Here is a 16,088-nt window from a genome sequence, read left to right as displayed (position 1 = left end):
AACGATGTTTGACTTAATATAAGTCTAAATATACAGATATTTAGAAACGGACCGAGTACACCTCAAAAAAGCGTTTTGTTGTCCTATACATGTACGACCTGGCGTGGCTAGGGTTGTGCTGTCTGAGTCTCCCTGGTAATATTTGTTTTGGAAGAAAATCAAATGTGCAGATGTGGATTGGGATTGAACGATAACGTGCGTCGTACAGATATAAATGTCGTGCGTGTAGCACTATTGTTTACGACCCTTATATGAGTATTTGTTACGTCCTCTCTAAATCCCTAAAAAAACATTCTCTCTTAAAAAATGAGTATTTCTTACAGAGTTTCTGATTCTCAAAAATGAAAATCTTAAGTAAAGACTTGATTAGACAGTTGTTACAGGACACTGTAACGAAGTAGTATAAAAAGAAAATGGAAATGCTGACTTTCAAAAATAAAATAAAATACCGGGACGCTGTTGAAGAGTATAGTACTGAGAAACAACTGCCGTGGAGTCACCGACATGTGGATCCGACCCGGTACTCAGCTACAAGTGTTTTGCTTTGCAGGCAGGACGGCAGGAGTGCACGGCTCTCCAGCGCCCCTGACATGCAGCACTCTCGCTACACCACCGTTGTTTGCAATTGCAGGAGGAGGAGGAGCACACCTGAAACCTGCTGCATACTGCCGCGACAGGCCGTCTTTCACCGACCCCGCCGGCGCTAGCTTGATCTCGAAAGCGTCTTCATCATCATGGTGGACCGTGGCGCGGGAGCTCGGCAGGGGCCACATCACCGCTCCCAAACCCTTCTCGGCAGCACCATCTGCACTACTACTCTGCTGCTGCTTCTCGGCAAAGGACTTTGTGGATGCCCGGCCACCCAGCCGGCCGGCAATGCACGCGGAGATCGCGAGGAAAGAGATGACGGCCAGCACCACCAGGACCGGCCCGAAGGAGCCTCCGCCTTCGTCGTCTGCCCCCGGCAGCTTGTTGCCGGCGTGCTGGACGGAGCCGTAGGAAGGATAGTAGCCGCTGCCGCTGCTGTACGGCGTTAGCTGGCTCAAAGAAGCCATTGATTTTCGTCTCTTTCTTCTTGGATCACTACCAACGAGTCTCGGGTTGCAAAGCAAACTACTCAGCCTCTGCTTCTTGTGGCAATTTTTTATGGCTTTTTATGCAGTCAGCAGAGTGTGGAGCTAAAGTTGTCCATGTGACACTCTGCTTTCCCCGTTTTTAATTTGTGTCTCTTTTGTTGCCGAGTATCTTTGAATGCTTTGGGGATGCGAGAAAAAGAAAAGATCGTATTTTATGTGTGTTCTTCCATGGATCTCGTCTAGCAGTGTTTAACACTTTTGTTTATTCATGCATGTGGGAACGTAGCTTTGATTTTGTCGATCTACTCCCTCCGATATATAAAAAATATTGCACACTTAATACAAAATGTGTACTAATTTAATACAAAATAGACGACACTTTATTTTTTATGGGTCGGAGAGAGTAGAATTTTTTCGCTGACCGGTCTTAAATCCTCGCCTAGTCGCCTGCACGGTAAGGTACCACAATTAAGAATTAAGGTCACATCGCAACGTCGTTTTAAGAAATGAGGCATCATTCCATCTCTCATGACTCATGGGATATGGATGTGTTTTCGTTAATCAGTTTCGCCTTTTCATGAACTCAAGCCGACCTTCATTTCCTTCTCAGTCCTCAAGGAGTTGAAATGACAAACAGCGACATCCATGTGCACGCACGAAGTAGCTAGCCGCATGTACGAGCTCGCGAGAGCTGTTGTATACATGGAAAATCAAAGAGGAAAATAGCATCTTTGTTCCATAAACTTGGTAGGTAGAAACACTTAGTTCATAAACTTGCAAATCGTGCGTATGCACCCTTAAACTTGATAGGTGCAAACACTTTACCCTTTCAGTCCCAATTGTGTTTTAGAGATCAAATCTGCCATGAGGCAACTGGCATGGCAATTAGGAATGTTCAAACTTCAAAAGGTATGTTGTTGCTCTAAAACCAAATAACTTCCTTGCGAGAAAAAAATCTAAATGACTTCCTAAAGTTTCTTTCATTTTTTTCCCGAGGTTCAAGCCTCCTTCCATTTTTATTTGGGAAAATTGAGAAAAAATTAGGAGCTGCTTAGAAAATTCTAGAGATGCAAGTTTGCTAGAAATTCCCGTCAGAACTCCCCTAATAGCCATCAGCCACCACGCGGCACATTCAAGCTCTAAAATGTGATTTGGACTGAAAACGTTCTTGCTTGCCACGTTTAGAATGTCGAATGCACGATTTACAAGTTAATGGACTAAACTGTTCTCATGTGCCAAGTTTGTGGATTCCACATCATTTCACTCGCATCAGTTCAATAAATTATTGTAACGTGTCAATTATTGTGAACCAGCATAATGCCATTGAAGTGATTATCTTTGGGGGACAAAAATACCGAGTATGAGATTTGAGAAATAAATGCTACAATAAGAGCCACCATCACAACAAACATTGTACATCTTTTGATACATTTCAGAAATTATTTTGCTAAGGCTCAGTACGTCTGAGAAATATCTTTTTCTCGGTCGATTATGTTTGCCCGTGATTTGAAATGTGATTTAGTCTGTGATATAATACGTGCTTTCCTTGCGTACAATGGTTGTCTATCTGTTTGCCCGAGCAGGGCACCTGAAGTGGATGGGACTAGCTTTGGCTTATGACGTTTTTGTGGGCTGGTTCGGGCCTGTTTTCTACTATGTGTTTATGGGCTTTTCTTATTTGTGTTGAGTGTGGAATCCTTGAGCCGTGAAATTGTGTATTTTTTTTGTCTTGCATGGTTACATTTGTGGTCTTCTTTTTTTATATCTACCATAGATGTTGTATATTTTTTTGTTGTGGGTAGACTATTTTTTGGATACATACACATTTTGTGCAAGACTAGATTTTGTTTTGAGACCATTTAATGCAATTCTCAGTTGATATACAGGGGTCTATAGGTTTTCTTTTGGGACCATCTAATTCAATTCTCAGTCAGTATACATGGGTTCTATAGTAGCCATCCAATTTTTTCTGTTGCACTATAATTTTTATATTAGGGGGATCGATGGGGGACTCAACGCACGCACCAACTGAGAATATTGACGAGTCTGACGTAGAGGCTCGTTGACTGAGCAACAACAATTTCTCAGTCGATTGAGAAATTGATCATATGGTTTATTTGAAAATGCACCTTACCGTGTTGCACCATTTGGTTTCCGTGGTGCATTGAAATAGCACAACAAGTTCTATGGACCATTACGGGTGCTAGCACATGTGGGAAGCGTTGCTTATCATTTGCTGCTACCTAATGGAGTTAAGATAGAAGCAATTAGGTCCAAAAAGCAGTGCCATGTCCTAAGATTCGAAATGCTCCTGCTCTTGTGTTGGACACTCGTCAGATTTCTCGCTACAATATGTCAATCGTGCAATGGGAGAACTTATCACTAGAGGAGGCTGCATGGGAAGATGCTGATTTCAGAAAGGAGTTTTCAGGTTTCTTTCGCACTACGGGTTAAGAGTGGTTCGGTGATCATCGTGTTCCTGGAGGACAAGTGACATCATTTGGAGGGGGCATTCTTAGACTCCGAGTGTCGTCCGATAGTGAAGTATACAAGTGAACCGGTATTTTCTTTAGACGAGCAATGACTGGGATTGATCATGACGAAGCCACTTGCTCCAACGACGCAAATGTTTGTCCTTTTACCATTTACTATTTACTTTTACCCCGTTGTCGTTATTGTGCTTATTTTTACCGTTCTCTGTAAGTCAAGCTACCGTGCTGTGTAATCTCGATCGTTATCATTGCTAAACAATATATACAATATAATAAATCGGAAACACATGAGGAAATCAGTATGACGAAGTTATGATGCTGCTGCATTTATTCCCTTCCGTACGAGCTCCCAACCCAACCCGTCCAAGCACATGTCTCATGCCCAGCATCAAGCACGTCATACGGCTGCCGGCTGCACATCTCATCTTCCTTCGAAACATGCACACATCTGGCTTTACAATTTTTGCGGCTCGTTCTAAAACGATATCTCACATCTTGATTCATCCTTCTTGTGTGGCTACAGTCCGCTAAACATACTTTTTACTCTCTCCATCACATATCAAGTGGCACAAATTTGTCTATAAATGAACGTATTTATATACTAAAATACGTCTACATGTATATAATATTTCGACACTTGATATGAGACGAAGGGAATATATGATATGTTGTATAGATGTCTCGAGAATCTTGCATCGTAAAAGTGGGATCTTGGATATTGTTTTTTACGAGTCAGAAAGAGAAAATTGATGCAGCTGAAACCCTCAGACGCAAGTCGACCGTTCTGAAACTCTGTTAGAGCATGCGCGGCGTTGGTCAACAACTGATGCTAGAAGCTGGAACCGCTTCTTGCCCTTGAAACATTGGGTCGTTAAGAAATTTTTCCTAGAATCGAATCAACTACTTGCACCGATTTAGTAGATAGTTGACCTCGTAGGTCTCTAGATGGCACCCGCAGGGTATGGGCACGGGTATTGGCTCCCCATACCCGTACCCGTCGTCTGTGAGCTGACCCGTTACCCGTACCCATACCCGTGACCGGGTACAACTTTTGCCCATACCCGTGACCCGTCAGGGTAGACGGGTACCCGCGGGTAAAAATATCCGTTTAATTTTTTGATCACATAGTTATAAATAACATTACATTTGACATAAACAATATCATATTTGCTAAAAACAGTAACATAAACAACAACATATATGCTAAAAACAGCGCCACTGGATCCGCCGCCGCCTGGGTGTGGCCTCCTGGAACGGAAACGGGGAGAGTCAAGACTGAGAGTAGAGATCGAGAGAAGGCTAGTAGAGGAGGTTAGGGTTCGTGATTGGCCCAACAGACCGAGACGACCCATCAAATATTGTGTCCAGCAAGGCCCAGTTACCATCACCATCGATTCTGTGGAAAAAAACAAGCATCGGCAATGTTCAGAGATTCAAGAGGACCCACTTGTCAACACGGGTACATGGGTATAAGGGTATGGGTATCACCTCCCCATACCCGTACCCGTCATACCCGCCGGGTACACCATTTTCCCCATTTACATACCCATGGGTAAAATTTTGGCCCATACCCGTACTCTAATGGGTTTTTACCTGCCGGGTAAACGGGTAATGGGTACCCATTGCCATCTTGACGTAGGTCCCACCCCGAGCCCCTCCTTCCTCCTCCATCTCCCTGTTACTCCAGCCCTTCGCCGTGGAGTGCCTCGGCATCATCGCATCCAGATCCAGGTGGCGGGAGACGAGGGAGCAACGGCTAGAGAGGACGTCGGGGAGGAGAACGGAAGGAGAAGACACGGGCCCCGTCGCCGCCTGCTTGAGGGTCGTCGCCGGCACGTGGAGGCACAGATGCTTGGAGGCACAGGCGCAAGTCCGGACGCCAAATCCGGCCAACCCAGATCCGCACGCGTGAGTCCGCCGTTGCCGGAAAAGCTGGCGAAGTGGCAGATCTGGAGGGCGCGTTGAATTTACTGCCGGAGATGGACGGTCGTTGGAGTAGAGGAGGAGGAGCAGTCTCGCAGGAGGAAGAGGATACGAGAGGGAGAAAGACTTTGGTGGGGAAAGTTCTGATCAGTGGGGCCATATGCAGATGCTAAGAATGGAACACATTGCAACAGTTTTTGTTTTTGAAACGTCGGTGCTTGTGTTAGGTTATTAGCACCGGTACATTGTACATGCATTTAGAGTAAGAGCAACGTTGGTCAACAAGCATAGCTAAGAGAAAAAAGTAGTACTAGCACTGCTTCTATGCACTGCACTGGTGCTAGCTAAGAAATGTTTCGAGGAATCGATTCCAGTACTTGCTTTGCTTCTAACTTGTGTTGATTTTGATGGGACCAGCAAGAGAGACACAGAAGGTTGGATAAAAATCACATGATTCTATTTTTTTTCATTTGGTCTCCATAAGTGAGAGGTACGATTGGAGCAGTTTTTCTTTCCTAGCAGCCCTTGCTTGAAAATTTTCTAGCGAACCCCACGTTGCTCGTGCTCTCAACGGGGCTTGGGCTCTGAATATGATTCCTAGCTGTAGCGGTCCGTTTACTGTAGTAAGAAAATCGTACTCTACAAACGTCGTAACTTTGCTAAAAATAAAATAAAATACAAACGTCGTAACGTATAGCAGCTTCCCCATTTCCCCTTTGCTCTGGATCCCGGATCTGACACCGAGCCGCCGCCGACCGCCCCATACCCCTGGCTCGTCTTCCTCGTCGCGCACGACTGACCCCAGTAACGCAAGCGCCGCCGCCGCTGCCGGTTGATCTCCCCTTCGTTAATTCGTTTCTCTCGCTCCCGACCGTTTCTCCTCCCCAAACCACCCCACGAACCGATTCTGCCCTTTAGCTCTCCGTTTCATCTCCTTGATCTCCCCAATTCGTAACTGAGGCAAAAATCAAGGTAGGGCGGCCGCCCTACTGGGTCCTCCGCCATTGGCCTGTGAGGGGAGTCTGCAGAAGCCATGGCTGCGGCTGAGGAGAACAGCTCGCTGTTCTTGATATTCATCCTGACCATGATCGCGCTGCCGCTGGTGCCGTACACGATCATGCGGCTGTGCCACGCCGCTACCGCCAAGGCCAAGACCATCCACTGTCGCTGCTCCGGTTGCCACCGCTCCGGCAAGTACCGCAAGTCGATCTACAAGAAGGTGTGTGGGTGGGTTGCGGCTGTTTATCTTCAGACGCTGGTAGTAGAGTTTTAGCACTGCCGCTTTATGGTTGTGTTCTGACTGTTTGCCTTGCAGATATCAAACTTCTCGACGTGGAGCAATCTGACCATTTTGCTTCTCTGGATCGTTGTGATATTCCTCGTTTACTACATCAAACTCATCAGCCGTGAGGTATGGTAACCTCCGGCTGTTATGCCTTCTCCAAGGAGTTGACTGAAATTCTTCTCTGACGTGAACTAGATACAGAAGGATTGAATACCTATTCATGTTTTCTTGTTGATTACGTTACCTAGAATAGTTCTCATCGGTATGTCGCTGTACTGAAGCAATTTAACAGCCCAAAAGTACATAACTAAATATTCATCTTTACCATATCAGAGCAGCCACCACGATGCTCATGTTTTGTTACTTCTGCATAACACCAAGAAGCTTTTTTTAATTAAGAGCAGCAAACCCAACGAATTTGTTAGGATACTAGAGAGGCTAGCATGCCTTAGTTGCTGTTCAGTTTCCCTTATAATCTTCTGAAGCCTCATTCATGTGTCACTCCCTTGAAAATTGTCAGAACAATGATGTATGCAGAAACCTTTTGGTAATCTTAATATTGTAGACTTCAGGACTAGCTAATATGTTACTTTTCCTGGCATTGGTTCATTCCAGTTAGCTTTTTCAAAGTCACGGTCATTCATGGCAATGCATCTTTGTGTTAATAATAAATCTGCAAGTTAATCGAGGATATTATATGTTTAATGCTCTATATGAACCATGAAGGCATTTTTCTTGAAATTTCACCAAGGTAAGATCCCAATAATTGATTTATGATTTTGGATTTCCTAGGTCCAAGTATTTGAGCCATACAGCATTCTTGGACTGGAACCAGGGGCGTCTGAGTCTGATATAAAGAAATCGTACAGGAGGCTTTCTATTCAATACCACCCTGATAAAAATCCTGATCCTGGTAAAATGTGTTTCTCACTATTTTGTAATTATTAATTCTTTTACTGTTGTTATTTAAAAGCTTATTTGTGGTATTTTTTGCCCGTCACCTTCCCAGAGGCCCACACTTATTTTGTTGAATCCATATCCAAGGCGTATCAGGCATTAACCGATCCTACATCTCGTGATAATTATGAGAAGTATGGTCATCCAGATGGGCGTCAGGTAATGTGTACACTAGTCATTCATAACATAGCAGAAAACTAAACCTTTTCAGCAGCTTCTGAAGCTTACATGAATATTCTGTTATATGTGTATTAGGGGTTCCAAATGGGGATTGCTTTGCCCAAGTTCTTGTTGAATATGGATGGTGCATCTGGTGGGATAATGCTTTTAGGAATAGTGGGGCTTTGCATCCTCTGCCCGTTGATGATAGCAGTTATTTATTTGTCAAGGTCATCGAAGTATACTGGAAATTATGTCATGCATCAAACTCTGTCCACTTATTACTATTTTATGAAGCCATCTCTAGCTCCGAGGTATGAACATACAAACATCTCATTATTTGTCCATCTGGATTTTCCATCTTTTTGAGCTTTGCTGATTGGCTTCATGATATGATATGTTGACTAAATATATCTTATTGTGAAAGTTAAAACACTCGTCCATCCAGATAATTAGACATGGGACATTGCAGATCTTATTGTTGACGTGAATACACTTCTTTTATCATTTGATGTCTCAATGCCAAGCATGAGACTAGTGCCATGAGCAACTGCCTGTGAGCAGCATTAGAGAATAAACATCGTGCTGAACATCTCATTGTGATTTGTTATTCTTGCTTTATAATCCAGCAATCAAGACATATTTTTTTTGCCTTTCTGACTACACATCTCATATTGATACTGATGTTTTTTAGTTATTGATTTTAGGACAAAATAACACTATGTGCGCTGCACCACACTAAATCAATGAATAATTTTTTTTGACCCGAAAAACAGCAGGAGAGGCTCATACTGCATATATTTGATAATCACCAAAAATGTTACAACATATTTACAAGCTTCAAAACGAAGCAAAAGAGAAAAGGAGAGCCAAAAGGCTCAAGAAAAGATCACAGGGAAGCAAGGATATTAGCTAGTTGGGATTTTTTCCATTTTTCATGATAAGATTTATAGTTGGGAGAACTCTGTTGACAATAATTAGGGAAAATACTTAATATTTTATAGAGCATGTTTTGCTGCTACTTAGCAAAATATGTAGTCTAATAGATTTTTTGTGTAAGTAACCTGTATAAATGCCAATTGGACCCAATGTCTGCAACCTTCCTCTTTGGTTCACAGTCCTCTTCTGTTATGGATTATGGGTTCTAAATTTATCTATTAACCCTAGAAATCATTATTCCCGTTTACCATTTGATCAATGGAACTATCGGTTGCATGTTTCAGCAAAGTAATGGATGTCTTCATCAAGGCTGCAGAATATATGGAGATGCCAGTACGGCGCAGTGATGATGAGCCCCTCCAGAAATTGTTCGTAGCCGTTAGAAGCGAGTTAAATTTAGATTTAAAGAATATCAGAACAGAACAAGCCAAGTTCTGGAAGCAGCATCCATCACTAGTAAAGGTTGGTCTTTAGTACGACCTGCATGTCATGGTACTAACTGATATTTATGATATGATGATTCTTCTTCAAGCTCAACTTTTCTTATTTTCAGACGGAACTCTTGATTCAGGCTCATCTTACTCGAGAGGCATTTGCTTTGACACCAGCATTAGCAAAAGATTACAAACACATGCTTGAACTTGCACCTCGTCTTCTGGAAGAGCTAGTTAAGGTACTTGATTTGTGAATTTCTGTCCTTATTAATTGTGAAGTTGCACATGCTTTTTTCCTTACGATGTCTCCTTTTCTGTGCTATTGAGGAAGCTGTTACAATTTATAGCAAACATAAACACATATCCTAGCTCCAGAGTCCAGACCAGTTTATGTGGGTTTTGCATTGCTGCAGTATACTTGTTTTATTTAGCGACTCTTATTTAGAGACTGGCTATCTGAGCAAGTGAGCTATTCAAAGTTATTTTCAGGATTAGTAAATTGTCACAATTTATCGTAGTAATTTGTCCATGAAATGGTAGTAAAATTAATACAACACAGGTAGATGACCTGGCATGGTAGGATTTATGCATAATTTAGTCCTCAACTTGGTTTGTCATAAATTGGCCTTAGTTCAAACATTTATAAATGGTTATGTGCTTATGGCCGTAAGGGTTTGTTGTTGGTTTTGCCTGTCAGGTTACTCCGCCTACAGTATGACACCACATAATCTTTGTGCGGGATGATAGATTAATAGCTCTTGTTAAGTTTCAAAATGTGGAGCTTACATTAGTTGTTACTGACTAGGTCCAATGAACAAAATACATACTCCCTCCTTCCCATATTATAAGGCATATGGTTTTTGTCTTAAGTCAAACTTTCTAAAGTTCGACCAAATTTATAGGAAAAAGTATCAACATCTATAATACAAAAATAAATATATTATGGAAATATATTTCATGCTTGATCTAATGATATTGGTTTGGTGTTCCATAAGTTGATAGTTTTTCCTATAAACTTGGTCAAACTTTAAAAAGTTTGACTTGGGACAAAAACCATATGCCTTAGATGAAAAGGACTAAGGTGGGAGTATTAACTAACACACAATTGTGGCTCAGTAATTTTATTTCACAGCAATAGGCATGTGTAAACTGTAAACAGGTGCTTGAGCTGTTTGTGCGTTATGTAGACCGTGGCCTTGTGGATGTGCAGTATGGCAGACAGATTTTTTGTCTGGTTTATGCAATTACTTAGACTATCGCTTGATCATCGTAGTGTGAGAAGCAATGCCATGCCTTTTCTTAATCTTGTGGTGCTGAAACATTTTTTGCACGTAAAGATCATTGTGTTTGAGGTCAGATGCATCACATGTCTGATTTAGTCAACTTTGCTGGAGCTGCAAGTTTTTATTTGATATATAACCATATCCTTGAAACCCTAGTGCTGCTATTTCTTGTAAGGGATATTTTTTCTTTGGTATCTCAATATGAATATTTGAATGGATACAAATACATGTTGTAATTTCCTTTTTTCCCTTCACTTTTGATCTAGCATAGTTTTTTTGCAAAATATTAGATGCCTCATAATTTAATACACTTGTTGGCCTGCAGATTGCACTTCTACCAAGGAGCCCCCATGGTTTTGGATGGCTCAGACCTGCAATTGGTGTAGTTGAGCTTTCTCAAAGTATCATCCAGGTATTTTCAATTTCTCCATTTGCATTTACTTCAGCTAACTTGTGGTGGATCAGTTCATGTTTCGTGTGATGTTTATATATCATTGTTCAAGAAATCGGTAATCGGTAACTGCTCGGTTGGGTAGGGATTAGAGATTAATCGGTTATCGGACCGATTAATCGGTTTAAACTGTCGACCATTATACTATATAGTATATATAATTATATATTGGGCTACTTGCCGCATCAGAACCTTGGGAAGGTGCAGCCATCTAAAACAAATCAAGAGAAGCAAAGGCATCAGTGAAAACGGATGGGAGCAGCAGCAGCTTGGGAGGAAGCAAAGGCATCAGTGAAGCTCTTCAAGGCTTTGAGCAGGGGCTGGCTGGCGGATTACAACCGATTAATTGGCTTGGGCGATTAACTGCGGTGATAAGTGTTAATCTGCACGGTGGCCTGCCGATCAGCGATTAATCGGCCGATTAATCGCTGAATCGGCCGATTTCTTGAACAATGTTATATATTCTGGTCAGTGTTTTCAAACATAGATTAACATTGTGTGGCTAAGATGTTCTAGAACTGTAGATTCATGTGCTTTCTCAAAGTAAACACATCCTCCATCCTGTTGATAATTAGCTGATGAAATATTTTCTGCTAAGATGTACCACCTGTTATTTTTAACCTTGGAGTTCTAGTTATCATTGTTTATCAAAATCTTATCCATTAAATGGATGTGCATTCAGTGATTTTTTTATTTTGAATTCTGATTTGGTCAATGTTGAAGCATCATATGCTTCACTAAATTCACAAACTGATTCCCTCAGTTAATGTGTACTTGTTCATGGGCAGCCCGGCCCATTAACCTGGTCCAGGAACCCGGGCCTGACTGATTTGGGCTTGCTCCAGGCCTCAGGCCTCAGTTTGCAGCCTGAACGCTTGGGCATTTGCCATAGGCAGCCAATTAAGCAGGCAGGTCGCCTAGGCAGAGCTGGAGGCAGCTACGGTCACAGGGGAGGAGAGGAAGTGGCGGGGAGGAGAGAAAGCAGTCGATATCGTTGCAGCATCTTCATTACCAGTGGTCTGTTGTCGCTGGGAGATGTCGTTTCTACCACAGCCAGAGCTGCTGCTATTTTGCTAGCTGTCCTATGTGACTGTGGCTGGGAATGGGATCGAGGGTGCAGTAACCCTAAGAGTGCAGCAGCTGGTGGGCCAAACGGGCCATATTGCATTGCTGGGCACTACTTCTTTTTGAGCCCAATAAATTATTTTTTGAGCCCAAGGGCCCTACTTCTCTATCTTTCTCCCCTCCGTTTTCTCTTTAAGGACTGTTACTGCCGCAAATAATCTGACTACCTAAGCACGATTAAGCTACGCGTCCAAGGCGAAATGAAAACTCATCACAATGTGGTATTTTACAATGATTGATAGTGTGCACACTTACGTTCAATCAACGGTAGTTCTCAATGGCAGATCATTCGCGAGTCGAACTTGCTCTCTTGCCACGCCTTTTACTAACGAACTCGAGTCGGACTCATTCACTGTTGACTTTTTTGAGGATCGTTCGTTCTTCAAGAGCCAGTCTGAATTGATCTTGTAACAGATCTGCATTTGTTCTTTTGCGCACTCTGTATTAGTGCACTACATTGTGTATCAGTCCCTCTTATCATGGCATTCAGCTGCATTTATTGCCATCTAAAGAAGGGTTTGTCAGTTGTCGTCTTGAAAGTAGAGTTGTATTCATTTTACACTTTCAAACGCTTTCGTCTTGACATTTGCTTACAGTTTATAAGTTCTTTTATCACCATTGATGATAATGTAAATATTTGAACACGTAATTTAGGCTGTTCCTCTCAGTGCTCGAAAAGCTGGTGGAGGTAATTCAGAAGGAATAGCACCTTTCTTGCAGCTGCCACATTTTACTGAAGCGACGGTCAAAAAAATTGCTCGCAAGGTATTTCCATCAGGCCTTACAATATGAAAAGTAATAAAGTGAACAAATATACATGGAAAACTAATAGCATGTCTGAGAAATGATTTATCCTTTGGAGCATAACAACTTATTCCTTTTCTAACTGCAGAAAATTCGGGCATTCCAAGAACTTTGCGATATGTCTGAGGGGGATCGTGCTGCACTGCTGACACAAGTAGCTGGCCTTTCTGAAGAAGAAGCTCGGGATGTAGAGCTTGTACTGGAGATGGTTCCTACTATTGAGGTGGATATTAGATGCGAGACTGAAGGAGAAGAGGGCATACAAGAGGGTGATGTTGTGACAATGTATGCTTGGGTCTCGCTTCAGCGTCGCAGCGGCCTAACTGCTGCTCTTCCCCATGCTCCTTTCTTCCCATTCCACAGGGAAGAGAATTTCTGGTTGCTTCTAGCAGACACTGCTTCGAACAACGTTTGGTTATCCCAGAAAGTCAGCTTCATGGACGAGGCTACAGCTATAACTGCAGCATCAAAAGCTATACAAGACACCCAGGAAGCACTGGGTGCAAGCCCCAAGGAAGTAGGAACTGCAGTCAGAGAGGCAGTTGACAGAGTGAAGAAAGGCAGTAGGTTGGTAATGGGCAAGTTTCAAGCCCCAGCTGAGGGCAATCACAACCTGACTTCCTTCTGCTTGTGTGACACATGGATTGGCTGCGACAGCAAGACTAACTTTAAGCTGAAGGTTCTGAAGCGCAGCCGCGCTGGAACAAGGGCACATGTGCCTGAAGAAGGGCCGGTAACAGAGGACGGCATTGAGGAGGAAGAGGAGGACGAAGAAGAGGAGTATGACGATTACGAGAGCGAATACAGTGATGATGAGGAAGAAGAAAAGAACAAGGGAAAGGGTAAGGTTGCAAATGGAGCAGCCCATCGAAGAGCAAACTCTGATATAGATTCGGGCAGCGATGATTGATACAATACCCCGTGTAGAAGCTTAACACCCATGTTTTTGCCCTTTGTGCCTGGTGAAACATAAAGTATCCACGGCGTCGACTTATAGAGCAAGAACAGGGAGTAACAGTTAGTACTTGACCTTCCATTTTTATTTTATTATTCATTTAAATTAAGAAAATGGCAAATTGGATCGCCGGGATTTTAATGCTTCGGACCAAATGGAGTTGGAGTAGTTACAGTTTACTTTGGAAACATATCAAAAGAAAAAAAAAAGTTGGTTCCCGGGTTTTACCTGGTTGTGCCCCAAGCCCCCAACCAGGGGTGGGCATATTAACCGAAAACCGATTCACCGAACCGAATAAACCGGAACCGAAGCCGAATTCACCGAAACCGAAATGTTTGGTTACACATTCGGTTGCCAACTGTGGAAAATCGAACTAAGTTTGGTCAATTCGGGTATATGCCTCGGGTGACTGAATTAACCGAGACACCAACATATCTTTGTTTAGTGTCTATCATAGGATTGAAGGCTGCTCCTAGCATGCCAACGCAAGTCCTTATTTCTAATTTTTTGTTTAATGTCTATGATATGCAGTGTTCAATTCTAATTTGCCATTTTCTTTTCTGACCGATGAAAGCTTTGATTGAATATGTCGTCCGAGCCTGCTGAGTGCTGTGTCCTGACAGCCTGACAGCCTTTTACAAGTACAGGAACAGAAAAAAGTACAAACTGCTGTTGATTGTAGTGCACTAGTACTGAATTGGTGTCATGAGCAGTACAGATGTTCGGTCATGTTCGGTGAGATCGGGGCACCGAACCGAATTAGTGGGTGACCGAAAGCCTCGGTTAGCATGTTCCGTAACCGATCGGTGCTTATTCCCTGAAAACCGAAATTTTCTAAACACCGAAGCACCGAACCGATCGGTTCGGTGAAACCGAATGCCCAGCCCTCCCCCCAACGTAAAGCGAGATGACAGTTCGAATATTTGCTCCCCTAGGTAGGCTAGGTTTCCTGTGACGGACGAAGAGGATTGGCCTGCGCAATCTTGAGGACTGACGCGCGTGTCCTTTGAGTACCGCAGTGCCATTTTCTGGCTGGTACAATATCAATTTTTAATACCAAGTCCTTGTACATCAACCCACACGAAAATGAATACATTTTAGCACTAGAAAAGCACGTTAAAGGACATCAAAACAAATCAACTCATCGATGATACAATTAAGTATACCTAAGATCAGTTCGCGAATTTGGTACCTTTCACGAATCCGATTTACTAAAGGCTATGCATCTTCGGTAAGGGATCAGGTGGATCCAGAAAAAGAAATACTTTCTGCACTCACCACCGACTTGCCACCGCGGGCTGGAGGACTGGATCTAGCGGCAAAGAAGAATAGGTCGGCGGGCAGGGACGAGTATGGGGAGGCGAGTAGCATGGCCGCGGCCACCTGGAGATCTTGCGCTCTCCGAGAAAAGAACATTGCGACATAGATGATTCACCGAGCTAAGGTCTTCTTCCTTACTCTCCCCATCCGACCGTCGGAGCGCTGACGCGTGGCGAGTAAGGTTGCGGCGGCGTAGAGAGATGGGGGCGTTCGTGCCAGGAAAGAGACAGAAGGAGAGAGCAGTCAGACTCTGGGCTTGCGGCAGAGAGATAGATGGGGAGAGAGAAACGCTGGGACTAGCCCATTACTAACCAGAGGAAAGAGAGATTAAGCAAAATGGATTGGACACGTGGTTGGTAATTGTGATGGGTGTGGATCCCGTGCGCGGCACCGGGAGGTTTGGCAGAATACGTACGAGGCTAACCGTCTAACCAGTATCTTCAACCTTCCTTCCACACAGCCTAGCGCTAGATCACTGCTCGCTCCATGTTGGCATGCTTTCCAGACACTATGACTACCCCAACCGTCACGGGTGGGTCCAGAAAACAGCCAATGCAGGGGAGTATCATGGGCCAACTGAGTGATTTGGAATTCTGTAATTTAGGCTGAACCCCCTCGTATGCTTCCTCCCAAGCTGTAGCACCCCTAGCATGGGCCCTGGGCCCGCCCCTGCCAACCGTCTCTGTTGGCATCAACTATGCCTCGCCTAGCCTGCTACTAACTGGGCTTAGCCTGGCCCAGCCCCCTAGGCCCCGCATATAAACGGGTTGTGCTGTGCCGGCCCACCAACGCGGAAGGTAGGCCCAGAAAGGGCCGCCAGCATGGCTGCATTTAGCTCGACGGGCCCCATACAAAATACAAAGAAAAATGAAAAAAAGATAGAAA

At 43.6% G+C, this 16,088-nt stretch overlaps 1 protein-coding gene across 1 annotated transcript; it reads left to right on the top strand.

The window, feature by feature from the left end:
• The first annotated feature begins 6,168 nt into the window (after window positions 1-6,168).
• On the top strand, window positions 6,169-14,062 carry LOC100828472 (dnaJ protein ERDJ2). Its single transcript, XM_003563820.4, has 10 exons — window positions 6,169-6,710; window positions 6,807-6,902; window positions 7,569-7,689; window positions 7,786-7,892; window positions 7,989-8,206; window positions 9,116-9,293; window positions 9,385-9,504; window positions 10,874-10,960; window positions 12,779-12,889; window positions 13,017-14,062. The coding sequence occupies exons 1-10, from the start codon at window positions 6,525-6,527 to the stop codon at window positions 13,836-13,838; spliced, it is 2,046 nt and encodes a 681-aa protein (XP_003563868.1). The 5' UTR covers window positions 6,169-6,524; the 3' UTR covers window positions 13,839-14,062.
• Window positions 14,063-16,088: the final 2,026 nt, after the last annotated feature.

The sequence above is a fragment of the Brachypodium distachyon genome, chromosome 1, assembly GCF_000005505.3.
Source record: "Brachypodium distachyon strain Bd21 chromosome 1, Brachypodium_distachyon_v3.0, whole genome shotgun sequence".
NCBI lineage: Eukaryota > Viridiplantae > Streptophyta > Magnoliopsida > Poales > Poaceae > Brachypodium > Brachypodium distachyon.
The sequence above is the reverse complement of the archived record's forward strand: the minus strand, read 5'-3'. Positions and strand labels throughout refer to the sequence as shown.